At 53.6% G+C, this 27,342-nt stretch overlaps 10 protein-coding genes across 10 annotated transcripts; 5 read left to right on the forward strand and 5 right to left on the reverse strand.

Moving 5' to 3' along the window:
- Window positions 1–916: 916 nt before the first annotated feature.
- On the forward strand, window positions 917–1,439 carry CDEST_04350 (uncharacterized protein; the record flags this gene model as incomplete). The annotated part of the gene is made up of 1 exon (XM_062920509.1): window positions 917–1,439. The coding sequence occupies exon 1, from the start codon at window positions 993–995 to the stop codon at window positions 1,437–1,439; it is 447 nt and encodes a 148-aa protein (XP_062776560.1). The 5' UTR covers window positions 917–992.
- Window positions 1,440–1,809: 370 nt separating this feature from the next.
- On the reverse strand, window positions 1,810–2,864 carry CDEST_04351 (Putative metallopeptidase, catalytic domain superfamily; the record flags this gene model as incomplete). The annotated part of the gene is made up of 2 exons (XM_062920510.1): window positions 1,810–1,918; window positions 2,017–2,864. 2 exons carry the CDS (start codon window positions 2,862–2,864, stop codon window positions 1,810–1,812), a joined length of 957 nt encoding a protein of 318 aa, XP_062776561.1.
- A 2,294-nt stretch (window positions 2,865–5,158) lies between these two features.
- On the reverse strand, window positions 5,159–6,505 carry CDEST_04352 (Putative CRAL-TRIO lipid binding domain, CRAL/TRIO domain, CRAL/TRIO domain superfamily; the record flags this gene model as incomplete). Its single annotated transcript, XM_062920511.1, has 4 exons — window positions 6,115–6,505; window positions 6,015–6,064; window positions 5,826–5,949; window positions 5,159–5,773 (listed from the first exon to the last, which is right to left on the reverse strand). Exons 1-4 carry the CDS (start codon window positions 6,346–6,348, stop codon window positions 5,159–5,161), a joined length of 1,023 nt encoding a protein of 340 aa, XP_062776562.1. The 5' UTR covers window positions 6,349–6,505.
- A 1,135-nt stretch (window positions 6,506–7,640) lies between these two features.
- Window positions 7,641–9,752, forward strand: CDEST_04353 (uncharacterized protein; the record flags this gene model as incomplete). Its single annotated transcript, XM_062920512.1, has 2 exons — window positions 7,641–9,605; window positions 9,669–9,752. 2 exons carry the CDS (start codon window positions 7,641–7,643, stop codon window positions 9,750–9,752), a joined length of 2,049 nt encoding a protein of 682 aa, XP_062776563.1.
- Window positions 9,753–10,613: 861 nt separating this feature from the next.
- On the forward strand, window positions 10,614–11,294 carry CDEST_04354 (Putative ribosomal protein eL8/eL30/eS12/Gadd45). The gene is made up of 2 exons (XM_062920513.1): window positions 10,614–10,899; window positions 10,981–11,294. The coding sequence occupies exons 1-2, from the start codon at window positions 10,719–10,721 to the stop codon at window positions 11,247–11,249; spliced, it is 450 nt and encodes a 149-aa protein (XP_062776564.1). The 5' UTR covers window positions 10,614–10,718; the 3' UTR covers window positions 11,250–11,294.
- Window positions 11,295–12,327: 1,033 nt separating this feature from the next.
- On the forward strand, window positions 12,328–13,629 carry CDEST_04355 (Putative glycoside hydrolase family 16, concanavalin A-like lectin/glucanase domain superfamily). Its single transcript, XM_062920514.1, has 3 exons — window positions 12,328–13,018; window positions 13,084–13,136; window positions 13,198–13,629. The coding sequence occupies exons 1-3, from the start codon at window positions 12,354–12,356 to the stop codon at window positions 13,245–13,247; spliced, it is 768 nt and encodes a 255-aa protein (XP_062776565.1). The 5' UTR covers window positions 12,328–12,353; the 3' UTR covers window positions 13,248–13,629.
- A 1,262-nt stretch (window positions 13,630–14,891) lies between these two features.
- CDEST_04356 (Putative TP53-binding protein) lies at window positions 14,892–17,999 on the forward strand (the record flags this gene model as incomplete). The annotated part of the gene is made up of 1 exon (XM_062920515.1): window positions 14,892–17,999. The coding sequence occupies one exon, from the start codon at window positions 14,892–14,894 to the stop codon at window positions 17,997–17,999; it is 3,108 nt and encodes a 1,035-aa protein (XP_062776566.1).
- Window positions 18,000–18,555: 556 nt separating this feature from the next.
- Window positions 18,556–19,584, reverse strand: CDEST_04357 (uncharacterized protein; the record flags this gene model as incomplete). Its single annotated transcript, XM_062920516.1, has 1 exon — window positions 18,556–19,584. One exon carries the CDS (start codon window positions 19,582–19,584, stop codon window positions 18,556–18,558), a length of 1,029 nt encoding a protein of 342 aa, XP_062776567.1.
- A 1,867-nt stretch (window positions 19,585–21,451) lies between these two features.
- Window positions 21,452–25,361, reverse strand: CDEST_04358 (uncharacterized protein). The gene is made up of 5 exons (XM_062920517.1): window positions 24,521–25,361; window positions 23,841–24,457; window positions 23,616–23,767; window positions 23,482–23,547; window positions 21,452–23,418 (listed from the first exon to the last, which is right to left on the reverse strand). Exons 1-5 carry the CDS (start codon window positions 25,045–25,047, stop codon window positions 21,712–21,714), a joined length of 3,069 nt encoding a protein of 1,022 aa, XP_062776568.1. The 5' UTR covers window positions 25,048–25,361; the 3' UTR covers window positions 21,452–21,711.
- A 1-nt stretch (window position 25,362) lies between these two features.
- On the reverse strand, window positions 25,363–27,034 carry CDEST_04359 (Putative glycoside hydrolase family 18, catalytic domain, glycoside hydrolase superfamily). Its single transcript, XM_062920518.1, has one exon. It carries the CDS (start codon window positions 26,912–26,914, stop codon window positions 25,862–25,864), a length of 1,053 nt encoding a protein of 350 aa, XP_062776569.1. The 5' UTR covers window positions 26,915–27,034; the 3' UTR covers window positions 25,363–25,861.
- Between the last annotated feature and the right edge of the window lie 308 nt (window positions 27,035–27,342).

Below are 27,342 nucleotides of genomic sequence, written 5' to 3' on the forward strand. Positions count from 1 at the left end.
CTAGACAAGAACAGGAACTTGTCGTCTTACTTATGAGAACCAGTTCACTTACAACGAGGCCTACAGCATATCTCGACAACTCCAAAGCAGTCTTGACAATCGGCAATAACCTCCGTCCAGATCACCCGCTTCTGTTTCCCGTTTATTAGCCTGTCCACGCGTGGGATGTACAGCCTGTCATTGGTCAAAAACAGCACTCAGGACAACTGGGACCTTTGTGGGACGGGAGAAATCGTTTCCGTCACGGCCGTCACGGGAAATAAAAAGCTTGTCTTGTGTAATTAATCAAGGTTGGCACTTCGATATAGCCAAAGATTGCTGGGCATTGGTTGACATTGACTACAAGATCCACGTGGGGTATGGAGAAGAGAATGGCGGTTCTCCACGAAACCCGCAAGTTTAGCCCATCTCTCGAGCGAGTCAGATATCGGATGAACGGCTCGCTCGTCCCTTTGAAGCTCGTATTAGTGCAACGACGTACACTTAATCGTTGATTCCTTTTCTGCTCGAAATCAGGGTCACTTTCCCTCCAACTTAACTGTCGTCCAGTCAGAATTCGAAGAGTCGCCCACGAGGACATCGTCTCATTTTAAGTTGATGAACCCACCAGTACCATGCCGTGACGTGGGCAAAAAGTTCAAAGCATGTTGGATCATTAATTCGGAACCATAATTTCCACTTGTGAAAAGACGTCGACAACGCGTCTGAAAACGTGGCAGACCGCTCGCTCCTCGTTGGAAACTTTGTGCTCGTCTGCTAATGAGATGCTAGGGTGAGGAGTGCCAGCATGTGGTAGTTACAGATTCATCGAGTTCGAGGTTGGCCATTTTGGTTTGAACATCGCTAGATGAAATAGAGATATAAAGCCAACATTTGTCCGGGCATTATGGTATCGTGGTACATGAGTAAAGCCAAGAGTTACACACTCAAGCCAAATCATACATCTCCTGTAACTACTGTCTTTCCCAGCCATTCTCAAGCACACCATCAACATGGCACACCTCAGCCGACCTATTCTTTTCCTCTTCACTACTCTCTTTCTCTTCTACGGCCTCAGCTCCGCATTCCCCTCCCTTGCAGGAGCCCTCGAGACCCGCTGCTGGCGCAAGGGCTGCGACCACTGCGAGCGCTGGACCGTCACAATCGACCACCCCGGCAGCTGCGACAGTGTCAACCGCGACAACCTCAAGGCGGCCATTGACAGCACCTTTGTAAACTACGCCGGAAACTACAGGGGCGAGGAAGCCGCCTTCAGCAGCCAGGCGATTCCCGGCATAAGGGGCCTGGGCTGCAGGGTCACCGTCCACTTCCCGAGGGGCAACAAGGGCGTCGACTGGGGCGGCATGATCGGCTCCAACCTAGTCGGCACGGCGAGCTGGGCGGTCTCTGGCACCTCCAACGACGGCAGCGTTCACTGCGGCGGAGCTTGCCAGTGGTGAGGAAACAAGGTCTACTTGGCGGCACTAAGCCTCTTGCTGTCGTCAACTGGAGACGACATCGTGGAATTTGGGGATCTGTACGCCCTGTCGGCTCGATTCAAAGCTGGACGATTCGTCATGAACCACCTCTCCATTCAAATTCTAAGCGGGTCATAGGGGTAACAACGGATTGGATTCAACTATTTTTCTCTACCTTCTTTTTGGGCAATTTTCTAGATTCGCTATCCCCAAGTACCATAACTTCTTTAATGATGTTCGAGGTTTTGATTATTACCAGCGGAAGTTGTATTTCTTCAAGACGTGAACAACTTCGAGTCAAGCCAAGTTGCATTAACGACGTTACAATCGTTGAAGCCGAGGCAGAGAGGCCCTATAGCTTCGGTGCCTTTGACTGAGGAGGGTTTGCAGCCACATCCAAAGCGAAAAATGCGTAGTTCCGGGCGTTCTTGATCTGGTACTCGTCCTTGATAATTCGGCATCTTTCGGCTCCTTTGTCAGTTTCTGAAGGTTACAGATAATGCAACATTGAAGACAAAGCAGGAGTATAGTTCAATTTATGGCAAGGTAATTAACTCACTCTCTGATCGAGTACCCGATGTCTTCGAGGACGCTGTCTGCACCCACAATGGCAGAGATATGCTGCGTCTCGTGTAGCAATACCAAGCCTGCCGAGGGTGTGTAATCTCTCTCTTTCTTTTTCCAGTTGGATATCATCTCTGACTGGCTGACTTCCTCAAAGAAAGCCGGGCAGAGGATTATAATATTGACAGTGAAGGGTTTGACATCCTTGGCCGCGCCTATGTCACCGTCGACCGCGCTTTTGCCAGCGTTAACCGGGGGTTTGTCAGCGTCGATCGCGCCAGCTGATCTGGGGTTATTGCGACACAACGAACTTTTGGCCTTTGGACAGCCAAATACCAGTCTTTTTGGGTCTGGGCCGTCTTGCTCGGGATGTTTGAGAGTGGCGGATGTGGGCGGGCGTAGTTCCGCAAGTACAGTTTGGTAGTGCTTTTTTTTGATGGTTTCGGGAGTTAGGCCATGAGCGACGCTGTCTGATTGTGACGAACAGCATTCGATTAATACTCGTTCGAAACCACTCACTGGGAGTGAGGGGAAATCGAGATCCGGGCAACTTACCACCAAACCAACGTTTGTAGGCTCTCGAGACGCCCCATGATCATTCAAGGCGGAAATTGCCGCGTTCGCAAGGGCTTTTGCGTCGTCTACTGCGCCTTTGATCTTTTCCAACTGGCTGTCACTGCACGGCCATGGTCCCTCTGAACCTACGGCAACCCACGACTTCAATTCTCGCTTGGCATTGCGTGAAAGCAGGTCATGCTCGGCGGAACTGGGAGCAGCGAATATGTGCCCAAAGTTCAGAGTCGAGAGAATGAGGAAAGAGGTCATCCATGTTGTGAGTGACATTGTGATAATGTGTCAAGATTGACTTGTTGAGATAGGAAGAAGCAAGAAGGAAAAGAGTATGCTATATATACCTACCTGAGTATTAATGGGCATTTTCTCGCGATCAATCAAGTAAAATTGTTAAATCGCGGCTTCCCCGTCATGAGTCTAAAAACACCAGGGTAAGGGGGTTGAAGGAAACACAGCACACTGCTTCATTGATATAAACAACAGCTAATACATCGTCCCTTGAAGAGCATAATTGATGCAGAAAAGAGGTAACATGACCTACCTATACCTAATCCAAGTAAGAACGATCCCTGGTCTCATCTTGTGCGTCCAAGCCAAAGAAGCTGCAAAAGGCTACTACAGAATTCAGGCTGATAGCTCTGAAGGCCTTAAAGACCCTGCTCGTATTAGCTACCTTACTACCCCCAAAATGTACCCTTCTAGCGCTTGAGTGGATAGAACTCCTTTTAATTAATCAACCCTTCTTGGCTCTACACACCACATGCCGTAGCGACGGCTATTCGGAACCATAAGGTTCACAGCAGTGTTATCAGTTGATTGTTCAAAACCCTGTTCTCGATGCAACTCCAGACCTACTTCAGGATGCGGCCTTACCAGAGCTTTCAATATTGTAGCAAACGCACAAAGTATTGTTTTACAATTGTTAAAGGTAGTGGTAAGACTTCCGGGGTACGGCAAGCATTTTCAGTCTTCTCTGCCTTCGAAATTTGAAGAAAAACATCTGGACATCCAGTGTAACTAAACCCCGTCGGGGTGGCCGACCGGGTCTGCGTCCAGGCCCCGGGTTTGTTGACCTTCCTGAAGCATCTACTATGGTTGCGGGCAAAAGGTTTACACCCTTGTTAGACATCTTTCTGGCTGCGATCAAGCTGATCTAAGCCGAATACCAAACACACCCACCACCATAGTATATGAGTTTTCAGCCACTCAAGGGGTGAACGCAAGCTGTCTGTGGATCACCGCCCATTAACTATATGTGGTGGGTTTCAAACTTACCCAAGATACCATAGTAAAATTACGCTTGACCTTTGCGAGCCCCAGCTAACGGGCTACATCTTCGGCGAAAATTACCCTTTTTTCGCGATTTTAACTACAGCATTTACAGTCTGCTGTAACACCTATATAGTAAAATTACGATGGTATGCAGTGATAGTAAAAGATCCCTACAAGGTATTTTTTACCCACCCCAACCTTCACACCCCTACTGCCAGTACTTCTAGCAGCCTGCTGGCCTGATAGTCAATTTTCCCTCATAAGATATACTGTAATTCTATAAGTCAAAAGGTTATATGCAGGGATAGACACGACAAGGATTTTTTACTTGCCCCTATACCTTTGGCTGGAGCCAGCCACGTCTCACGTTAGCCACAACCTCCACTTGCGCTTCTTGAGCCGTTGATTATCAATAGCATAGCCCTTTTACTCTCTTGTGGAAGCCATGTGATTCGCTAACGTAACTTTCTGGATGTCCTCCCACAATTTCCATTCAAAGAACTATCGAAGCCCGAGACCTTTCTAGAGCCAGGTTTCAATTTCCACAGATATGTTGCCCTTCGCGAGAACCGGAGGAATCTATCTTATACAGATGTCGTATCCAAACAAGAAACTGTGTGGCTGACTAGCCTATTCCTCTGGTCATCATGCTCGGAGAAGTCCAACGAGTTGCGGCCTTGAGCGATGGGAAAGCTGGAGCGTTGGTGCTGTGTACACGAGTCATGCGGAAATCGGATGGATTGACACTCAGTATGCGGACAACTCAGGGCCCACCCTGTAATAAAACCAAGTCACTTGTTGAACCCCTGGGTATTTATTTTGAGTCATAGGCTCAACTGAAGGGTTTTCGGTATCAACGCAAGCCCTCGACTCTGCAACTTCGTTGTTAGCGATGACAGTCATGACGGCTCAATGAAGCTAAATCTGCCCGGCAAGATAAGCCTAATTAGAAGGTTTAAAAACGCTTAATTTTTCAGAGGTAGAATTACTGCACAGCGACTGTATTTCCATCTTTGCATCATCATCACGTGCTTGGGGTATTGAGAGTCTTTTCCCACGTTTGGCAACAAATCGATAGGCAACTGGACATATTTACGGATATCTGGACTGCATTCACGCAAGACCAAGCAATTCAACACGTTGCGCGAAGACTTCCGGTTCAGTCTCATCGGATCAATGAGTGATTAATCCATAGATGCAGCGTCGGACATGACGAAAATTTCAGCGACGACATCCGGATTCGAGCCGGCATATGGCAGCACTGGGCAAACCTGGCCAGCAATATCGGCCCTCTATCTACTCTTGTTTCTTAGCGCAGGGTCTTTGGCCGTGCCTTTCAACGCCACGTTAGCCTTCTCGATGGCATCTGTCTTCTCCCACCAGGCATCCAGCTTCCACTGGGGATCCCTCCAAGGACCAGCGTCGCTGTTCTGGCAGCCTTCGGCGCAAACGCACTTACCGCCGAATTCGACAGGCAGGTTGTCAGCGGGGATCTGGCCAAGTAGCTCCTTCTGGTAGCCTCCGCCCAGGATGTGGATCTTGTTGACGGTGACGGGATCGAGCCAGCCCTTGACGAAGCTCCAGACGGTGGAAAAGCCCCACGGGGCGTTGATGATGTAGAGTTTCCCAAGACGCTCGGGATAGTAGTTTTGCAAGATAACGGAGGCCTTGTTGATGTAGTCGTACACCTGGCTGGCCTTGCCGAGAGAGACGCCCTTCATGTCCATGATGGTGCAGCAGGTCTCGACGAGCTGTCCAGCCTGGCGGGAGCAGGCAGGGAAACGGGGGTCGGCACACTTCTCGTACTCGACCGCGAGATTGTCCAGCATGCGCTCGTCGGTGGTGATTGAACGCATGGCGGTGAGGTTGATCCCGCCCAGGTGCTCGATGTAAAGCGGGCGGCCGTCCTATGCGATGCTTCCATTAGTGCCTTTGATGACTACAAAGAACCATTCCTACCTTGTCGGTCTTGTGGTAGTACTGAGGGTAGTACTTCAACATTGCCTCGCGTTCGTCATAGTCCCAGGTGGGCACCAGAGCATCGAGGAGAGACTTTTTCCGCCAGCTCTCGAACTCGATGAGCCTCCATCGCGGATAAGAGTCAGTGCTTTTTCTAATGGGCAGCAGCCAAGCGGATAGAACATTTACATTTGCTTCGTCAGGTTGACGTCAAACTTGCGGGCACGCAGGAAGCGGAGCTATGATAGCTTTTAGCCTCACGCGGGTTCTCTGCGCGGGGACTCCTTACCATAGTCAGAGTGTCCAGGCGCTCGGTGTGTCCTTCGGCCTCCAGCAAGGATCGGAGCTGAAAGAGTTGGGCCTTCTGCATGTCATTGAGATGGCCAGCGTAGCCCCTCTCGGCATCGCGGGGTTCCCCGATGTGGGCGACCGTGGGGAAGTCTCCCAGGTAGTCGTCGTATTTGGGATCAAGCTCAGGGGCGGTCTCCCATTTCGGACTCTCCTGGTGGTGTTGAGCTTCCATAGTTAGATTGAGAGATGGAAGTGAGTTTGAGCACTGTCACATAAACGAGCAAAGATCGCTCAAGAGCTAAATTTTGGGAGGGGAAGGGTAGTGGGAGTCCGAACAGTGGTGAAATTTGGGGTACTGTCGAGAAGCAAGTGATGTGGCGTTGGTCGTGATTGAACGACGGGACAATGCTCCAGTCCCCGCTAGACAAGGCGGGCGGGGACGATAATATAAGGAATCACTTTTAGGTCAGTGGGTTGGCCGGTGGTATCTTGTGTTAACGTGCATGTCCACGAGGTGAAAATGTGCCGGTGGATTGGCCAGACGGGTGTTGAGCATGGACCAGAGGCGGAAGAGAGATACAGAGGCGGTTATGACAGCTTAGCGCAAATACCTAAAGGCAGATAGAACATACAGGAAAGTCAGCGATTGCTCACAATTCCTGCAAAAGGACGTGTTCAGAGAGACATTTGTGAGTGAGCTGTGGCGGAGAAGCCCTGGATTTGCCCTAGATGCCATGCCATGCAGTCAGCATGGCTTAAATGCACCAAGCCACATGGAAGAAATAGCACAGGATTGACGGTTTGGGACATCAGTGACTGAATTAGCAGTTGTTTTGGCCTATACGTGCTGCCCAAAGTAAGTAGAATGCGTCTTTCTCATTTCGCGCGCCGCAAGACATGGTGGCGGGATGATGGGCTTGATGCTGATGACAGAAACGAGCGAGGAAGCACGATTCAGAAACACGGAATCGTAGACACCCTTTGCGAATCACAGTAACAGCGGTCGGCTCGGCTGTGAAGCGCCACCGTGTAATCGTTGCCCGAAGATCGTCGTTTTCGACCACTCAAGTTTGTTCCAAGACTCCCGCGTCCCGCGGGCTGCCCTGCAGTCTTGGCTGCTGACTTGCCAAGCCAGAGCTGGCCAACACTGACATGGGAAGCAGAAGTCGTCACCCAAGCGAGTGCGAAAGCACTGCCTCGCCAGATCTCTCATCTCGAATGGAAAAGTCTCATATATGTCTCCAGCTTCGCTCAATTCCACCTGCCAGATGAGATGGTAGCCATGCCCATACATACCGAAGTGTAAAACGCAAACGTCGACAATAATACGCTTCCATCCCGCATACAGTAACGAGAATCCAGCATTGGTCTGACTCTTCGTTGATTTTCCAAAGTAATAATCAAGCGTAAGTGCAACCACTTCCACACAACCACTTGGAATGCTGCCTGCACGGCACTCCGGGTCCCAACATTGTGACATTTCTGAATTTGCTGATTCGATCAATACTCAGACTCCTTATCACGATGTTATCCTCCACGATTGATGTAGGCAAGGGAACTTCATCTGGAGCTTCTGGGGCTTCCTCCATGATGATGCAGGGTGTGTTGCGAGAGAGAGACAAGCTGTTCACAAGACCTGGCGAAGAGGTTCGTAAGAAGGATGGTCTCGTCGAAGAGATTGTCAGATCTGCGGCTGGAGGCATCGGAGTCATCTCGGAAGCATTGCATCATCGAAAAGAAAAAAAGGCAAAGGGCTTGCACCAGAGCCAAGAACATTTACGCACACAGCTTCCTTCCGAAACAGCTCAAAGTCGACCGGGCGAGGCCGTACCTGATTCTGATAATATTGTGGACCAAAAAGCAACGACAGGAGAAGAAGAAGAGTCGCGATCCCAGAAAGACCAAAAGGACTCAGGCAATCTCGCCACGGCGTTCATCAACCGGCACGCATGCTTGTCTGGAAACCGTGCAGGAAATGGAGGAGAGCTTCCTTTGCCGGTTATTCTGCCACAACGACGCCCCGAGAATAGAGCACGAGGGTTCCTCCGCGCCTACGCACCACTGCTCGCTGACGTAGGCATCGACGAAAATACTTTCCTCGACTTCATCGACACCTTCAATAAGGCTCTGGAGCCCAGTCCCTGGATCAACGCGCTAAACCTCGCAGGTTTCGCAGGGTCAGCGATGCCGGAGCCGGCCTCGATGCTCTTTGGCTTCGGAGTCGAATATGCAACGGAAGCAGCCTTGGAGGGACATAGCCGCTACAGCTCCAACGTTTTTCTGGACCGCGTCAATTCCCAATTCTTCAACCCGCTCGGACTCGTTTGCCTTGTCGTGACATGGCAGCCAGACATCAGCAACAATCAGCTGAACGTTAACTTTGAGGGCGAGGTGGCTGCTTCCCGCCCCAATCCTGGAGTTTCAGAGAGAATTGGAGACATGGCGGCGCAGAGAACATCGGCAAAGGACGGCTGGCAAGGCATGAAGGGCCAGATGGCGGAGATGATGAAGATGTCCAACGGCAACTTCAACTGGCCCGAGCCGGCCCCACTGGTGTTCCCGACTGCTAAAGATCCCCTCACCGAGAGCGGAAGCGACGACGGGGCCAAGAAGAAGAAGAAGAATGCTCTTGATCGTATGGAGATCTGGATGGAGGATATGTCGGACAAACGAGCCCAGGCCAAGTGGGCCGACGAGAACAGCGACAAGCCCGCAGCGAGTTTGATGCCAAACCATGAGTTTCGATCTCGTTATGCTGATCCCAACCATCCAGCTGCGAGTGGCGACTTGGTGGCTCTTGTTACCGGAGGTCGTTGGACATATGTGGACAAGAAGAAGGACAAGAAGTCAAAGAAGGACGGAAGCAAGGAGGAGGAGGAGAATAATGGCGAGAGTTTGAAGCGTGTCGCAGACAGTGACAAGCCTGGAACAGACAATGTCACTAAGGCCTCCGACAGTGTCAAGAAGGGTGAGAGCTCTGGGGAAGATGAAAGAGACGAGAGGTTGAAGAAGGAGCAGAAAGAAAAGAGGAAAGAGGAAGAGAAAAGGATGAAGAAAGAAAAGAAGGAGAAGGAAAAGAAGGAAAAAGAAAGGAAGGAAATGGAAAAAAAGGAAAAGAGGGAAAGGGAAAAGAATGAGAAAAAAGCTAAGAAGGGCAACACTGAAAAAAAATCGACGCACGAAACGGACAACACGAAGCGTCACGAAGACCATGAAGGTGACAGTTCCAAAGAAGATGACGATGATAGAAGCCCACAGAGAGACGATAACAGCCAGTTATCGACGAAGGAGGACAAAAATAATGAGGCGGAGGAGCAGGAAGACAAGAAGGCTTGGGAGCATGACACAGACAGCGGCAAACTGCAGAAAGAGGACGATGGGAAGGCTGCGGACGAAAAGAAGGCACGTAAAGAAAAAGAAAAGGCTGATAAAATAGCCAAGAAGAAGAAGGCGAAGGAAGAAGACTGGCTTAGCAGCCTGTTCCAAAAGGTAAACAGAAACGCCCTCCCTTCAGCTTACAGTGACCAGTTGCTAACCCTGATATGATCATAGGATGTACTCTACCTTGTGGTTATCAACCTTCCATCCGAGAAGCAAGTGGCGGCAGCAACGCAAGCCCATGGATCGAGGATTTGATCCTCAGAGAGAGGCGTTGAAATTCAAAATAGAATAGTACGGAATTCTGATCTTCAAGGTAGTAAAGAACTATAAAGTCCTTCGCGTATGAAGAGGTCAACTGTGTTTCCAAATGTGATATATGTCATCTGTTCGAAAACCTGGACAGCTTGACTGCTGATGCAATCTATCTTAGTCTTTTCTGGGACAACAATGCTTTTTTTCATAACATTTTATCAATCAAAAATTTCAGTTTTCAGTTTTTGCCTCAAGGCCTGGACGTAGAATCATGGGGGTTTTCATGACAGCAATTCGACGTTCCACAGTCTGTCTTGTTCGTTTCGTTACTGGTTGAACGGAAAAACGAGAAAACTGGTCGATTTGAGTTTGGCCCGCGTAAAGACACTACAGGCTGGCTGATGCCACCCATAGACCCAGATTAAATTATCAGTTGTCGGTGATACTCGGCAGAGGACATTTCGTCAACCCTTGCGAACGGTCTCCCCTCTCGGCTGTCGGCATGTTGTGTCTTCCGTGTTAAAAGCATGTCTCTGTTGGACAGGCCCCCGATCCTACGCTTTGATACCCCAGCATGCATTGCGTTAGACTAATCACAGCTATTTATTTATGACGGTCCAACTGTGACGACCAAGCTCCACTGGCGTTGTGAGCCAAGCTTTGACAGATGCAAGCATCAGTTTGGAGCCAACACGATGCGCCCGCCGGCGCCAAATGGAACACGGCGGCTAATACGGGCGGCATCAAGTTGGCCAAAGTATCGACCCCAACGGCATCTCGACTGGGCTTCCAGCACCTCCTTGAATCCATCCGAATCTATAAATGGTCCTGTCTGCTCGTTGTCGTTGGCAATACTACCATTCCACTTCACTCTCACGTTGAAACTTGCATACGGCCTTTGCTTGGATTTCAGGCGAATTCAGATCTTACTTCGGATTCATTTTTATCAAATCACCGCTTTCACTCAACATGTCTGATACCTTGGTCGCCCAAATCCCTCAAGCATTCCACCATGAGTCTGAAGAGCTACCGGACCAGTTTTACCTCGAACCGAAGCTGGCAGCTTTGAGCGACGACCTCAGAAACGAGCTCTACGAACTACTGCTGCTGGCTTTTGATCAAGATCAGGCTGTTGAGGGCACCACCAAGCGTTCGTTTCCCCACTCTCGATCCCTTACACATCATGTCGCTGGTCTACTTTCCGTTTCTCGTCTAACAACTCAAGCAACAGTTTACGAAGCCGTGTCCAACGACCAAGCTGAGATCGTTGTCTGCGCAGCCGATGTAGTCCAAGACTTCGCCTTGGATCATGTGCCGGCGCTATGCGAGTCCCACAGCGTCCTCTACGTGTTCGTCCCTAGTAGATATGTCTTAGGGCAAAGTTGTGGATTCGATTATCCAATCTCTGCAGCAACGATTACATGTCATCAGAGCAGTGACCTAGCTGCGGCGATCACAGAGATGAAGGAGAAGCTGCAAGAGAACCAAAGTGGAATGTGATGACACCGAGGGCTTAGGTGTCTATGGGGGGGGGGGGGGGGGGGGTGTCAATCTATGTTCCTTGTTCGTATATTTGACATTTCTGTTATATCGAGTCAATTTGATTCTTGTGAGCAACCCTATATTAATTTTCTGGAGCATTATGAAATCACCATTCTAAGGAATTCAACTGTCCAGAAATCTTGTGTCATTTGCTGGACGTCTTTTCTGTGAAAATAGTCGTTGAACTTGAATGTTGCTGCTTACACAGTACTTATCAACGTTGCGCCACAGCCGCTTGTCATGGGGATATCGTGTCTCGAAAAACTTTGTGACAAAATGCGTAAGGGTAAGTGCCGAAGTGAATCCACTTTGGCAACACGTCTACAATACCAACTGCTCTTGTACTTGTGGAAACCGTCAGATAGCTCCCTCTGGAGTCGCAAAAATGCTCGGGCGGACACTCAACCGGCCAACCGAGCTAGCCGGCAGATCACAACTACATCCTGTGTATTACAACCAGAACCTTATCGGTACAGCTAGACTGAAATTACGCAATCTTCAGCCGTGGTCACTGGTGCCATGCCTAATTTTATTTCACCCCTAACGGTGCAAGTGACAAGAGCTATCTAGGCATTACAACATATCAGTGTAAGGTCGCAGGGGCCAGTTACCCCCTTGAGCTCAGTCAGCATCCATCACGTTCCTATACAGGATTGATTATGAATTATGCTATCGCTCACTTAACTGTAGTAAGACCGCTTCTATTTCTAGAGACTGCCGGGTCTACCACGGCTTTTCAAATTCAGTGGCCATTGATCGACATATCACGAGGATCCCCTGCATCGGGGTGTTTCGTGTCTTTCCAAAAACGCTCTTTTCGTCCCTAGCAGTGGATGGAAAAACTAAGTGGGTGACATGCAATTCATCTATCTCGAGAGCTTTGCGGGGCGTTAACAGGGAACCTGAAGCCGAGCTAATAACGTTCATCAGGCGACAGCCATCATCATGAAGCTTTCTGCTTGCTGCACCTTTGGACGATGGGAAAGTATTTGAGTGGCCTGTCTTCCATGTTCGTCCGGTCTTTTTTCGACGAACACACTTGTCTCCAGATTCCCCGTCAAAATGTTCTGGTCCAATCAAGCGACTCTTCTCCTCAGCAGTGCGCTGCTCGTGGCCGACGTGCTTCCCGTCGGAGCCGTGCGGACCATCATCCCCACCACGAGCTTCGACTCCCAATCCAACTTCGACGCCGACTGGAACTACCTTTACCCCTGGGGCACCGACCACAACGGCGGCGCGCGCATGAACAAGGACAACGTCAAGTTCGACAGCAGCGTCCTCACCCTCACCGCCAACAAGGTCAGCGGCCAGCCGCAGGCGACGCACGGCGGGCAAAAGATCAACATCAACTACCTCAGCGGCGCGGTCCACGCCAAGGAGCACTTCAACGTCTCGCTAGGCGGCGGCTACGACTTCAGCGCTGAGCTGCGGGCGACGACGACCAAAGGCACGTGGCCCGCGTTCTGGCTCACGGCCGTGCAGGGCTGGCCGCCCGAGATCGACATGGCGGAGTGGAAGGGCAGCGGCAAGATCAGCTTCAACACGTTCAACACCAGCTCCGTCGTCGCTGCCAAGGACGTCGATTACCCGAGTCCCGATACTTTTCACAAGATCAAGTGCGAGACGCGGGATCTCAACGGCAAGGACGTGCAGGCCAAATTCTACCTGGACGACCAACTCGTGACGACGCAAGTGGGCGCCGGATACGTTGGAAAGCCCATGTACCTGTCAGTAAAGCTTGTTTTGCCTAAAAGAAGGCTTGTAAGCGTGCTAATTCGAGTCATTCTACCAGGATTATCAACTTGCAAATGGAAGGCTCTTCCGGCTTACCCGGCCCTGACGGAAGTAAGTTTCGTGTCCAAACCACAATTTCCTTTAAAACCAGGCTAATCCTTTCCTTGTGTAGGCACTGAGTTCCAAGTCCGAAACCTAGAGGTATTGAGTTATAATCCTTAACGGAAAGGATTAGGAGACGGCTTGAGATTGCGTAACACATTGGCTAGAACTGGCCTGTAATTACCTGACTTTATTTTATTCACTCCTACTGGCATAACGCACTTAAATATTGCAAGGGGCCTTGCATTGCATTTGTATAAAGGGGGAGGGACTCTAGTTTAGTAGACGGTGTTAACAGTCTTGCATCTACTTGAACCGCATGTTCTGTGTCTTATGCTAAGAGATGGGCTGCAGACTTTAAAGCTTTGTTGGCATGCAAGCCTCTGGTAAATGAATCAGGCGACAAGTTTTAACAGGCTTTCTGCATGACAGAGCTGCAAAAGACTGTACACCTCTGTAGAATATGTTGTTGAAATTCTTCTATCTAGCACTACTAAAACAAGATCCCTCAAGAGAATAGCTGGCCAGGCTAAAGGAATACCAAACGCATTCAGAGTTGCTGCAGCTGCAACAAACGAATTGCTTAGCTAATGGTATGCTTACCTAATGACCGCTTTCCGTAACCTGCTTACACCCCAAGAGCAATTGAGTTCAAAGCGTCATGTGACTGCGCGTGAAAGACGCGCCTGGTTCCCCCCCCCCAGCCACCTTGCGCCTGCGTGATCCTTCTTCTCTCTCTCTCCCCTCACCTTTAATCACCAACCTAATCTTTGTCGCGTCAATCCCTCACCTACCTGGAAGCTTACTGCATTTCCCAGCCAATGCGACAATGAATGACCACGATGCCGCATTGCAAGACCCTTCAGACTGCTGAAATGAAGGACTTAGAAGGCAGCATCGAGTCCCAGGACAGCCAGGCCGTTTTTGATCGCTATGTGACCGAATACAGGATCGGCGTGGTACGTGAAGGCCCAGGGCCATTTTTGCTTTTTCTTTCTTGGTGGCGCCGGGTTGCATTTCCCACATTTCCCAGCCTGTTTCTGGCATCGGACTGGGATGATTTGATTGATCGAATAACTGGGCATCTGGCGGCAACTTTCTTTTTTAGCATTGCGACGACACAGGCCTCAAAGCGACGCTTGCGCTAACTATTTCGGGTGTCGACACACAGACAAGCAGCTCGCCTCCGCGGCCATCGTCGAGCAATTCGCGACACGATTCGAGAGCCAGCAGAAGAAGTCGCGATTCTGTTCCTCAGACACGTCATTCTGATCCTCCAGGCTACACTGAGAGTCAGCTCACAGTCGCCGTCGCAGTCGACGTCTCTGTTCCCAGCACAGCGCCGCCGGCTGCATGTACCGGACACGCGGTTTGTGGCGCCCCCACTGCGCCAACAAGGATGTCTCATGTCTAAGCTGGGATGGCACTGACCTGATTCAGCTACCCCGGCAAGGCTCACATCACGAAATCCCCCTGTCCGCGCCGCCTGTTGCCCCTGCTGCCGCCGCGACCGTAGGCCCAGATTGCCCCCCAAATCTGCCGAGTCCCAAAAAAACATCCGCCTCTTCGTCTTCGAACCAACTCACGAGCGAAAATCCCTCGAAACCTCCCGAGTCACTCACTGTGCCTAACGCCGTCGATGGCGCCGCGATAAGGTCACCGTCCGACGCGTTCCCCGCACCATGCCGCGAAGAGAGGCGGCCAGACCAGCACGTCACTGCCCTGCCTCGAGCTTCGGGCCGTCCGCTCTCCACGAAGCCCAAGATGGACGTGTCTCAGCAATCGCCGACTCAAGATAATGACGGACGGGATTACGAGAACTACTACGAAGGCCCTTCCTTCGTCGCGACGAGCCCCATTTCCCAAGATTTGGTCGCCGAGAACCAAACACCACGCGACGATGACTCGGCTGTTGTTGACTTTGGCAACCTCAGCCATCTGATACAGCCCGATACTCAAGCCGACGAGGAAGAGCCGTCGTCTATCCCCGACGATGCGGCACCCAAACACGTACGAGGGGATTGGCGCAATCGCACCTCGAGCTCCCAGCAACAGTCCTCCGTCCAGCGCCCCAACGGCCAGTCACCCATGCCGCCCCCCAATTCTCTGCCGCAAACCCCGGCGAATCGTCACAATCCGTTTGCTGGGAAACGGCTGGGAGACACTGCGTTGTCCGGATCCCAATTGTTCAGTCACACTCAGTTTTCGTCAGCTGTCAAACACTTCAGCCCTACCTCCTCGCGACCGTCTCCCATCATGTACGCCAACAACTCTATCTCGCCCAACATTGTCGAATCCTCCCCTGCGAAGAACCGATGCAACGTGACATCCCCTCCTGACCTGCTCTCCTCAAGCCCCCAAGCTGCTAGAGCATACCATCAGGTGCCCCACGAAAGAGAACGAAGCCCCAGCGACTCTGGTCTTCCCGATGATGGCACAGTGCCAGAGTCGCCGCAGTTGGCGCCGGTCAACGAAAAGGCTGGACTCGAGCCTATCGGGATATACGAAAACATGCTGGATTCGCAAAAGAGGAAGCGGACCAATGCCAAGTTTAAAGGCACTGCGTCTGAGGACGAGGGTGACTCGGACGAGGAAGCGCTCAAGAGGGAACGGCGGAGGCGCGTAGAGTCTAAGAGGAAGGCAGCGGATCGGAAGCTCACGAGCATTCCCATACCCATCGGCCGACGACATTCTCTCGAACCCATCGAAGTGCCGTCCACTACGAAGAAACCAAGAAAACTCCCCACAAGGGCGGGTCGGCACCGATCACGCCGTGTCGCAGACGAGTCCAGTGCGTCCGAGAACGACGATGACGAGTTCACGGTGGCCGACTCTCAAGAACAGACCACAGCCCAGCCACCTCGTGCCCAAGTCTCCCCCGATCCCACTGTCGCGCGCATCGCGACGAAGCCAATATTGGTCTCGAGCAACGATAAGGTGCCTGACAGTGCAGGCGCTACCCAGAAGTCTGTCTCTAATGGAGTCATACCGGGTACCGAAAGTTCGGGCAATAGTTCTCGGCCGAAGGATCTCATACCAGAGACGAGCCCCAACAATACTCAATCACAGCTTCCGCCCAAGAGCCGCGGCTCGTCGCCTGAGCCGTTGCCTGTCACGACGGTCGATACCAAAGAGCAATCGTATGCGCCAGCTACTCAGCCCAGGGAAACTGGCTTGGGCGTCGAAGTTCTGCCAGACTCTCCTCAGCCGACCCTCCCGCAGCCATCTCGTCGCTCCACCCGCAAACCCAAGCCAACCCTCAAGGCTCAAGTCCTGAAGAGTTCTGCTCGTGCCGTTCCATCGTCAGAACTCATCGGCCCCGACGAGATTGAGGCACCTGCTATAGGCGTACTAGACACGGGCGACGCAGCGAACGGGACGGTTGTGGGTGAACAGACCGCCGATACCCATGCAGATTCGAATCCTCCCCGTGCAGAGATCATTGTCATGGATGAAGCCCCTCCCTTGCCATCTTCGCCGCCGATACTAATGCTTCTCACTAAGAGTTCGGGGCTTTCAGACCCGGCGGTTCAGAACAAACTTGCAGAAGAACCCCCTTCAACGCCTGTTTTTCCTGAGCAGACGGTAGCGTCAGATGCTCCGGGTTCGACAACATCAACACTCAGTGTTCTCACTACGACGCCTGCGCAGTCGGCCAAGACGACTTCAGCATCTCAGGAATCTGTGGAGCTTCCGCCTCTGTCGCCAGCAGAGCTAACTCGTGGACGCCAAGCCGCCAGATCATTGCCTAGGCTTGCCACCGGTTCGCGGGTTGCCAAACCGGGCATACGGAAGCTGACACGAAGAGCAACTCGTCTTGACTCGGGGTCGACTGACGAATTGACTGGATCACCTATGGTTAACGGGTTTGAAAATAGTATCATCAAGCCCCCCAAGATGACAGCTCGTGGCAGCCGCCTGTCCATGCTGTCCCACACCTCCAAAGAGAACAACGGCAAACCAGGCATTTTTGCCGGCATGGCCTTTGCCATTTCCTTCCAGTCGAAGAAGGATGGCGAGAAAACCGACCACTACGAGCATCGCCTTGGACAAAGCCGTGACATCGAGAAGATGATCGTCCAATCCGGCGGCTATCTGCTGAGCAACGGATTCGATGAGCTCTTTGAGTCCAACGCTCTTGGGAGCACGGAGACGAGCCCGGTCTCCGAGGGGAAGGAGGATAACCCGTTAACCCTGACCTCTTTTGCACAAACCATGGGATTCACAGCCCTGATTGCGGATGGACACTCCCGTAAAGTCAAGTACATGCAGGCTCTTGCCCTTGGGTTGCCCTGTATATCAGACAGATGGGTTACCACTTGTGTGGCGAAGGCAGCTGTGGTTGACTGGCTTCCGTATCTGCTTTGCGCCGGCCAGTCGACCTTCCTCCGCGATGCGATCCGTTCTCGATACCTGGCGCCCTACTCAGCAATCGATGCGCGGCTTGTTGACGTTGTCGAGACGCGACCCAAGATGCTAGAAGGAAGCAAGATTCTGCTCGTCATGAAGAAGTCGCGGGCCGAGGAGAAGAAGATGCCCTATGTTTTCCTGGCACACGTCCTGGGTGCTACGCTCTCTCGAGCCTACAGTGTGGACGAGGCTAAGGAGACTCTGAGACACAGGGAGCTACTCAACGACCCCTTTGACTGGGTCTATGTCGATGAGCACACGGGCTCAGAAGAGGGGCTATTCAATCCCGATCCTCCCTCGACGAAGATATCGAAAGGGTCGAAGAAGCGAAAGAGAGCCGCCGCAACTGCGGTTGATAAGGCAGATCGACAACCGAAGCGGATTAGGACTCTAAGCAACGAGCTGGTCATTCAGAGCCTGATTCTAGGTCGGATGATTGAGGAGGGCGAGTTAGAAGCATGAGCCGTTAGAGCGACTGTGTGTATTGCAGCATACGGACAAGTCAACAGTTGAAAGGCAATGGGCGTTGGCAGAGGGCATTTTAAGGCGTTTAGCGTTGGAGGAAACCTGGATGTGTGGGATGATACCTTGGGCGGGGGGATGCATGGCCCTCCGAGCCGCATCGATCAATGATAGTTGCTGGTCTATGTAGGAAACGGACCCACGAGGACCTTTGATATGCCTCACATCATAATTCTGAATGCTCGGCGTTGTTTTGGTGAATGCAACATCACATGAAGCACGAGTTGAAATCGAGTTGTAGTGGACCAAGCAACAAAATCATGTTCTCAAGAGCATAACTATACATCACTCGCTCCCTTGCTGTACAGCCCATGTTCTCGAGCGCCAACCCTTGTACCAATCATTAATCACCGCACCAGAGAATCCTATATGCTTTTCGAGCCAAGTGCATTTCCAACAACACTTCAATCAATCAGTCAACCAGAGCCAATGTGTTGCTCTCTCTCCCCCTCTCACTCTATCCTACCCAAGATACTCTGAGCGCCAAGGCAAGCTCCTAGATGGACTTGCTCTCCTTGACCTCAGCCCAGATCTTGATGAGGACTGTGAGCTCAGTCTCTTCATCACCGGCGAACCTGACCCTCGCGACCATCACAGCATCGACGAGGGCCATGATGGCCCGAGGTCGCAGGCCCGCTAGCTCATATCCCGACGCCCACATCTGATCCGTGGCGTGGAGTGAGTCCAGGGCGAAGGCGACCTCGCTGAAGAAGAAGAGGTCGCGGTCACCGCGCCCAAGACCGACCGCCCGCGAGCGAGCCTCTGACCTATAGCTGTCCCGGCGGCGGAGGCAGGCGCGGAGGACCTCGACGAGGTAGTCTTCCACTGAGCGAGGCGGGGCGTTGCTCTTGTCGAGGCCGAATGCCTGGACGAGTTCTTTCTGGACCGAGGGGAGGATGGTGAGGGCCCTGCCAGTGAAGTCCAGGCCGGGGATGGCGTGGAGGGCCGACTCGAGGCAGGCTTTGGTTGATTTAGCAGGCTCGGGGGTCGGGGTTGGCGTTGGGTAGCAAGGAACGCCAGCCGCGACCCGGTGAGGAGGAGGGGATGATGATGATGATGCCCTGAACTCGATGGAGTCGCGGGCGATGTCCTCGCGAGGGGCGGGGACGATGGCGGCGCGCATGCTGGAGGCGCTGCTGCCGAAGCTGGAGATGGGCATCAGGCCGGGGATGGAGGCGGCGGTGACGATCTTCTTGGTGATGGTGGCCTTTGCCGCCTTGGTCTTAGGTGCGACTTTGGCGGCGGTTCTGGCGATCTTGTCGACCCTACCTGCCTTGACAGTCTTCAGGGGGAGAGCGTAGAAGGAGGCAGAGGCGGTGGTGATGGTGGCAGGGACCGAGGTGTTTGCACCGCGGGCGGTGTTGTTGTTGGAAGAAGAAGAGGAGGAGGAGGAACCGCGGATGGTGTTGTATGTGAGCTTTTTGATGCCGCCGCCGGAGGGTTGGAGGGGACCCTTCTTCTCCTTGATCACGCGTTCGACGCGGATGGAGGCAGCGGGGCGGGCGTTAGCCTTGAGGATAGGCATGATGAAAGTGATTGTAGGAAGTGAAAGTAAGAGGAGGTTTGAAGAGAAGAGGGTGGTTTGTATAGAAGAAGGTGGTTTGAAGTGAAGTCTCCTCAGGAGAAGGGTAGTGATTGTTCAAGTGGTTGGTTTGTATATCTCAGCGCGAGCTCGGCTTCAAACAGCTGGATAGAAGAGAAGTGGTTCAAGAAGAGTGGTTATTAGAAGAGTGGTTGTTCAAGAAGAAGGGTTTGTTTGAAGAAGAGAAGATTGGGATGGTACAGAGAATGAAGAGTGAAGGAAATCAGGACTGGGGGCCGGGGGATGGTTTATATAGGGTGAAGAATGATGGGTGGCAGCGGTTCTCAATCAGTGACTTGGAAAAAAAGGGTTTGGGATGAAGGTTTAGGCCCTGAAGGTTCGGACGTTGAACGGTTTCTACCGTCGAGAGGCATTGAGAGTCGGCCTATGGAAGACGAAGAAAAGCGAGGTGGTGTGGGAGTAACCAAGGCAGAGACGGTGCTTCGATGGACTCTCACCATGGTAGTGCCTACTGCGTACCGGAGATGAAGCCGTCGTGACTTCGTCTGAGTCTGATGGGCCCGCGGTTCGTTGGGATTCACTGTTGGGGACCTGGCGGAATCGAAGGGAGCCAAAAATACGTCAGAACCATAGAAATAATTCACCTTCGGGATCTCTCTCCTGATAGATTGTCTGGTACACCCACGAAAGTCTGTTTTCTTGATATCCCGTTCAGGAAAAAACGGGCAAATCGGGGTGTATGCAGGCTCGCCGTGGGCAGCCAACGATCCCACAACCATTCCCGGTGGTTCTGGGTTGACCAAAAGGGTATCGGTGACTCAATGTAACGGAGATAACCAGCCAAACTCCAAGAGGTATGATCTCACGGAACTTTAAAAGCACAAGGGGTGTTTTCTTCATGTTTGGTTTTCTCAGGCTCCCAGACATGTAGGACGGAGTGGTCGGTCTTTCAGGCCCGTCCATGTCGCCCAGAGACCTCGCTCCAGGCTTTTCCCAGCGAAGAAGTGAGTATCTACGTACAGCATTATCATCTGATTCGGGAATTTATGAGGGCGAATTATGTACCGCTAGCCATGCCTCCTAGCTGGCAGGACGGGGGGCACACTTTCCCAGGCAACTCGTTTTTCATCGGCCCTGTAATCTTCTATCACTTTTTCTTTCACCAAGCCATGCATGCTACTCATCTTGAAATCCGGGCACTTTGGAAACATCATTGCATCAAATCAAAATCGACATTACGCCATGTAGCAGTCTGTTCTAGGCCTAACTTATTTGGATTTTCCCTTGATCTTTCGCCGGGGCTTCCCCCCTTTACTGCCATTCACGTCCGGCAAAGGGTACCATGGTCCTTGATGTACGAAACGGACGATGTCTCCCTTCACAAATCACATCAAGACTCTTATGTCAGTTCTCTGATATCAAGTGGTCCTGTTTCAAGCCTACGATGCGGTGCGATCAAGCCACTCTGACACTCACATCGAGGCAAATCCTGCAGTAGCCTTAGAATTTCCCAGCCGCCCCAGAGACAAGGTACCAACCCCATGCTGGAGAAATCCAAACTGGGGGGCGGTTGCGGCGTCTGTCGCACCGCCCAGGCAAGTCAAGTCGATTTTGCGTGCCTGCTGGAGAACCAGGGAAGAGCAGAAGTCAATTTTGAGCCCCGGTGGGATCCCGGTCCTTCGGCGCCCGCTATAACGCACGGCCCCACACTGCGGCATCGGCCCGGAGGTGTTGGTCTCGGGGTACCGTTTTCAACACCTTTCCGCACGGATACGCCTTTCTACGTTGAACATTGACTGTTGACCGTTGACCGTTGACCGTTGGCAGACCAACGTTTAATTATTCGCTTGTAGATTATCTTTCCGATGTTATGGAAGTGGAGCATGCCCCAGACTGTCGGCCGGCTGCTGTAACCCCTGAGATGGCCCGTCGGGGCAGACATCTACGTGTTGTGCGCGAACAGGCTGTCAATCACATAAACTATCAAACACTTCGGGCGGAATTGATCGCTGCCAGAGTAAAAAAAAAAAACCTCTCCGCAGACAGTTCTATTTCCTGCACCATAGGAAAACATCAAAAGTGCATCCCCACTGCTCACCCTCCCTTCAGTCACTGCCCGCTCGTCCTCGTCTCCGGCGGGCCCAGGTAACTCTCCGGCACGGCCCCGCTCACCGCCAGCACGATCTTCTCGAGGTACACCTCGGGCGAGTTCGCCCGCCAGCGGAGCGTGTGCTTCCCGGGGCCGAGCGGCGGCAGCGGCACCAGCTTCTTCCAGACGTGGTCCGCCACGCCCGCCGTCCACTCGGGCGGCGTGTCGCCCGCCTTTGCCGGATCTCCTAGCAGTCGGGTGAAGTTCGCCGCGCCGCTGTCGCCGCCGTCGTTCACCAGAGAGAGGGAAAACTCCATCGGCAGGTCCGGGTCCGTGTCGAGCGCGCCGTTGACGTAGACCGTTGCGTTTACGCCCCTTGTCACGTTGCTGAAGATGTAGACGTCGTACTCGACCCATGCGGCGCGCGCCGCTTCGGCCGACTTCCTGGCGGCGGTGAAGGGTTTCAGCGCGATGGAGCCCGACTCGGAGCGGGAGCCGAGGTAGGGAATGTGCGAAAACGCCACGCCATTGTCATTGTCGGATCCGTCTGAGGCGCGCTGGAAGTGCGACGCCTCGATGGAGATGAGCCCGTTGGTCTCGGGGAACCCGACGAAGCCCTCGGGCGCGCGGCGATTCCGCACGGGGAGGTGGACCAGGTCGAAGTACGGCGCAGGCTCCCAGTCGACGCGGATCTGGACTGTCTCGTCGAAACCCTCGGGCACCGAGGCCCAGTCGATCGAGACCTCGACGTGCTGCTCCGGTTCGTCCTTGGACACCGCGCCCGAAGTTTGTGAAACGCGGACCCAGGGGTGCGGGGCCTCGATGGACCAGGTGACCGGCTTGCGGTAGTCGCCGCGGTGGAAGAGCTCGATGAGGCGGGTCGCCGGACCGTGAGGTTCCATGGTCAGCATGCGCGGGGAGAAGCCTTCGAGTGTGGGCAGGGAAGGATTGATGGACGCGCAGATGCGTCCCTGGCGCCAGGCGCTGAGGCTGTGCTCGACGTAGATGCCCAGGTCGCCAAACCCGTAGTCAAAAGCCTGCCGCAGCTGGACATACGAAAGGTTCGCGACCGCATCGCTCGAGGCGGGTCGCCAATCGCCAACGTCCATGTCGTACTTGGGCGTGGACAGCAGACCCTCCCACTTGCCGTCGAGCATGGCGTTGAACTCTTCCGTCAAGTCAAAGTCCTCGTCAAAGTGGTCCAGAATCTGTTGTGCGAGAGCATTGGCCGAGTTACGCCTCTCATAGGTGTGTTGCTTGTTTCTCGCTGAATTGATGACGATGAAATGGTAGTGATACCCGATGAGGGCGGGGTACGTGAGCAGATGGAAAAGCGCGTCGCGACGGTCCTCCGGGACAGCGGCCTGGAGAGCGCTCGCCTTATCTGCCAGTTGCTTCCAGGCCTCGAGAACCCTTTCGGCTTCGCGGTAGTTGAGCACGGAGTAGGTCGTCGGCTGGACAATCTCGAACTTGCGGAGACCGACCAGGTGGCTGTACGTGAAGAGGGCGGCCGAGATGTCTTCGGCGTGCTCGGGGCCGAAATCCCGAGATGCGAACGCGGTGAGGTAGGTCGGGATGCGGTCGTAGTCGAAGTTGCTTGCGTTCCATGCCAGGTCCATGGCGAATGAGAGCGGGAGCTCGTAGGGTTTGATGTCACCGACGTTCATGACCCATATCTGATTGGCGCCTCGTTCGTGCGCCTGAGAAAGCTCCTTGTAGACCTTGGGCTGAGCAGGACGTGTTAGTCAGGCGTAGATACGAGAGGGGGGTACAGGTTAGAGGAGGCCTACAAGATTGTTGGTGTTCTGAGACTTCCAGCTCTTGGGTCGTCCAACATACTGGAAATGAAAGTAGAGCTGCGTGAGAAGTCAGCATGAGGCTCAAAGTAGGGAAAACGCGCTCGAGTGGAGGAGCCTCGACTAACCCCGATTCCGCCCGACCTCTCCCTTTCCTTCTCCGTCGGAAGACGTTGAACGTTGCCCCAGTTATCATCCGTGAACATCAAAGTGACGTCGTCAGGCGGATTCAAGCCAGCGGCGTAGTACGTCGCGACCTCTTTGTAAATGGTCCAAACCTCTTCGAGATGCGAACGTCTTGTTAGTCTCCGTCTCGGGAACTCAACATCTTCGTACACAAGGTATAGACTCACGATTTGCGGCTGTCAGGTTGCCGTAGTACTTGGCCAGAATTTCTCGTTCCGTGGCAAAGACATCTTCGAGCACCGCAATTGGATCGTCCGCCTGGATGGGCCCGTCATTCGTCCCGCGCATGCCCAAGGTGAAGTACGTCTCGTTTTTGCCGGCTCGCCGAACGCCCTCCTCCATGAAGGCGGTGACGTTGTCCTTGTTCTTGACCCAGTCCCAGTCGCCCCTCGGCTCCTGCTTCCACTCATTGCTGGCCCGCTGCATGGGCTCGTGGTGGCTGGTGGACACGACGATGCCGTAGTCGTCGGCGAGCTGCTGGTTGCGAGGGTCGTCGGTGAAGAAGATCCGGCCGGGTTTTGGGATGAAGCTTGCCCACATGGCAGGCCAGATGAAGTTGGCCTTGAGGCGGACGAGCAGGTCGAAGACGTGCTCATAGAACTCGGAGTCGAGGGTCAAGTCGGTGATGTTGTTCTTCCTGCCCCACCAGCCGACGAGCGCGGGGGCTTCGTCGTTGATGAAGAGACCGCGGTACTTGACGCTGGGCTCGCCATGGGTTGTGATCTTGTTCAGGGCGTAGATCTTGTCGTGCTTGGTCGCAGGGACGTCGGCCCACCAGTGTAAACTAGTCGAGGCCTTGGTTAGCTTGGCTCAGAAGTCTCCCTCTCTCTCCAACGCAGATACTTACGGCGACTGTCCACTCTGCTCAGCAAGCGTGTAGACTCCAAACATGGCGCCGCGCTTATCGCTGCCGGCGATGACGAGGCCCCGAGGGATTCCAGGGAGGGGGTTCTGCACGACAAACGTACGGAAAGTCTCCCATTTACCGCGAATATCCTCGACGTCGACCTTGCCATCATCCTCCAGTTGTCGAAGCAGCGGCGAGTCCACAGTCGCGGCGATGACGACGACATTGGCGGCAATGGTCGAGTTCGTCACCCTGCGGCCCAGCTGGGTCGAGTTGCTCTGCCCCGAATGGGTCCATGAGTGGACGGGCGGCCTCGTTCCCGTGATTTGCTCAAAGTCGCCGGCTAAGCTGTTAATCGCGATGCTGATACCAACGGCGTCGCTCGAATCGTAGACAAGCGATGCGCCTTGCAGTTCGACGGAGGACTCGGATGGTGTGAAATTGACGAAAGGCTCTTCAAGCAGCGCCGACGCGAGGCCGAGGCAAGCTGTCAGAGCTACCAAAGCCTGACGCTTCCAGTTGCACATGGTGACAAGGGGCCTCTGGCACTCAATGAAGTTGATTGTCAACTTTTCCTACAAAACGGAACACGGCTTGTAGACTGGGTACATTCGACCGAGTTATACTCCATGGCGGCACATTGGTTTCGGACATGGGGCAACTCTAAGGTATGTTTACAATGCTGTGAGTGAGGGCGACGATCTCTTCGCAGCTAGCTTGCCCGAGCTGCACGACAGAAAACGGTTTGGCAACGACAAGGGCCGAACGTCTGGGGTGTGCCCATGACATACACCCTTGCTAAGCGGCACTTGGGTGAGGGGAACCCGGGGAATCCAATATCCCCGCGGGGAGAGTGATGTGACTTTCATCACTTCCAGCAGAGAACTAATGCCTTGGCGCGGGGTTGCAGGGTTGAAAAAGGAGAGGAACCACATTGTCATGGTCGAACAGTTGCAGAGCTCATCTTCTTGAGTCGAGCACGCAAGCGAATCAGCTGTCGCTTGGAGTGAGAAGGTTGCAGTTTGCCAAGCGAGAGCCGACTTGCATTCAACCGGAAGAACTCGCTGACATCCGGCTCACCCAAAACACTGCGCCGAAGCCCGAGGAGCTCACGAGCCGCGTCTGTCATCAACAATCACCTCAATTAGGACACGTGCAGCAGTCTTGTGGATATCTGCCGAACGCCTTCTAAGTCCATTCGTGTCGTCGTTTAGGTCTAATGTGTAAGGTCGTCGCTCTCGGGCCGTCTATGGCTGAGGCCTGCGGTTGTTCCCATCCCCTCTGCCACGCGGGATTCCGAACTTTTGAACACTATGCACAGAGACGGTAAGCTTATGCGCTTCAATCATCGTCGTCCCAGTTGGTATCGGAGTAGTAGTCAAAAGACGCTGGAAGCGGTGCGTCTTTGCTGTTCGGACCATCCGGATCGACCTCGTCGACCAGATGCTTCTTGACTTCCTTCGCGACAGGATTACAGGTATCCACGGGCGCCGTCCCCTGCACTGGCCCTGGCGAGTGATGCGTGTGGTCTGCGCGCAGCATCTTGGTCATCCACTTGGCCCATTCCCAGGGCTTCTCTCGTCCAGAGGGCAAGCTGTTGAAGTACTCCCAGCCCATAACCCCTCCGAACCGCGCATAGCGGCCTCGGAGCGTGAGGAGCACAGCACCGAGCATCTCCCACGGGACCCAACCGCCGCCGTTCTCGGGATTCGTCACCAACCCCATGACGACCTTCTCGGGCGACCAGCCCTTTGCCAGTATCATCTCGTACATGACCGGGCTGCTGCAGTCGCCCCAGCCGCAGTAAAACTGGGCGTTGTACCAGGCAATCTCCCTCCCGCGCATCACCTCAAGCGCCTCGTAATCGAAGCCGCTCAGGTTGCTGTCCGGGTTCAGCAGCGCCGCGGCGACGGGCGCCAGGGTGATGATGAAGTCCTTGCCAAAGTCCTGCCGTATGCGGTCGATCAGGCGGATGACCCCGCCCAAGCTCATGGCCTCCTCGACGTCCAGATCGATACCGTCCAGGCCGTGCGTGCGGAGCATGTCGCGCAGCGGCACGTAGTATTCCTCGAACCTGGCCTCATCGCCGTCGAGCCTCTCGTATGACCCCTGGGCAGCGCCGCCGAGCATACCCAGCACCTTAATGCCGCTGGCCTGCAACACGCGCAGCTCGGCCCATAGCGTAAGGAACCGCGGGTCGTCGGGGGCGTGGTCGTTCAACGTGAGGTCGTCGCAATCATCGTTAATGTGTATCGCCGCGAGGATGACGTGTGTGACGCTGATGCCGGGCTGGGTGAGGAGCGGGAGGATCGATATGGGCTTGCCGTCGGGGGTGTGATGTGTCTGATAGTAGGTGATAACCCGCGGGAGGGGCTGCGACGGAATGGGCGCCATTGGGGCTAGATACGGCCGGCCGCGACCTTTGCGAGATCGGCGACTTTTGAGGGATTACGATGTCTCGGACGGTGAGCCAGCCCGACGCGCACCTGGAATGGCGTGTGGTTTTCGTACACGGGGGGGGGGGGGGGGCGCTGATTTCGGGGGGAACTAATGCGAGGAATGCGGCGTAGAAGCTGGAAGCGGAAGGTGTTCGTTCGGATTGACCACGGGAGCTCCAGCGGGACACCGAAGGCTTACGTCATTCTCCCTGGGGAAGCAGGAGAGTTGGATTATATAAGCTTTTCTTATCGCTTATCTCCTCTCACTTTCTTACTCTGTAAGTAATTACCTACATGGTGTACTCTTTGGTCACACTCTCACTTTCACCATCCTCAACTCCATTAAACAATGGTGACACTTGAGGTGAGAAGTACTCGCACGGC

This window comes from Colletotrichum destructivum, chromosome 3, assembly GCF_034447905.1.
Source record: "Colletotrichum destructivum chromosome 3, complete sequence".
Taxonomy (NCBI): Eukaryota; Fungi; Ascomycota; class Sordariomycetes; order Glomerellales; family Glomerellaceae; genus Colletotrichum; species Colletotrichum destructivum.

Bases quoted from the DNA above. Each gene is read 5' to 3' on its own strand.
- CDEST_04359 (XM_062920518.1), bottom strand. From the start codon at position 26,914: ATGGCGCCCATTCCGTCGCAGCCCCTCCCGCGGGTTATCACCTACTAT.
- CDEST_04355 (XM_062920514.1), top strand. From the start codon at position 12,354: ATGTTCTGGTCCAATCAAGCGACTCTTCTCCTCAGCAGTGCGCTGCTC. The intron at 13,019-13,083 runs GTCAGTAAAGCT...TCATTCTACCAG, and splicing joins GTTGGAAAGCCCATGTACCT to GATTATCAACTTGCAAATGG. The intron at 13,137-13,197 runs GTAAGTTTCGTG...TTCCTTGTGTAG, and splicing joins CTTACCCGGCCCTGACGGAA to GCACTGAGTTCCAAGTCCGA.
- CDEST_04358 (XM_062920517.1), bottom strand. From the start codon at position 25,047: ATGTGCAACTGGAAGCGTCAGGCTTTGGTAGCTCTGACAGCTTGCCTC. The intron at 24,458-24,520 runs GTAAGTATCTGC...GGCCTCGACTAG, and splicing joins GAGCAGAGTGGACAGTCGCC to TTTACACTGGTGGGCCGACG. The intron at 23,548-23,615 runs GTTAGTCGAGGC...CTTCTCACGCAG, and splicing joins AGAGGTCGGGCGGAATCGGG to CTCTACTTTCATTTCCAGTA.
- CDEST_04354 (XM_062920513.1), top strand. From the start codon at position 10,719: ATGTCTGATACCTTGGTCGCCCAAATCCCTCAAGCATTCCACCATGAG. The intron at 10,900-10,980 runs GTTCGTTTCCCC...CTCAAGCAACAG, and splicing joins TGTTGAGGGCACCACCAAGC to TTTACGAAGCCGTGTCCAAC.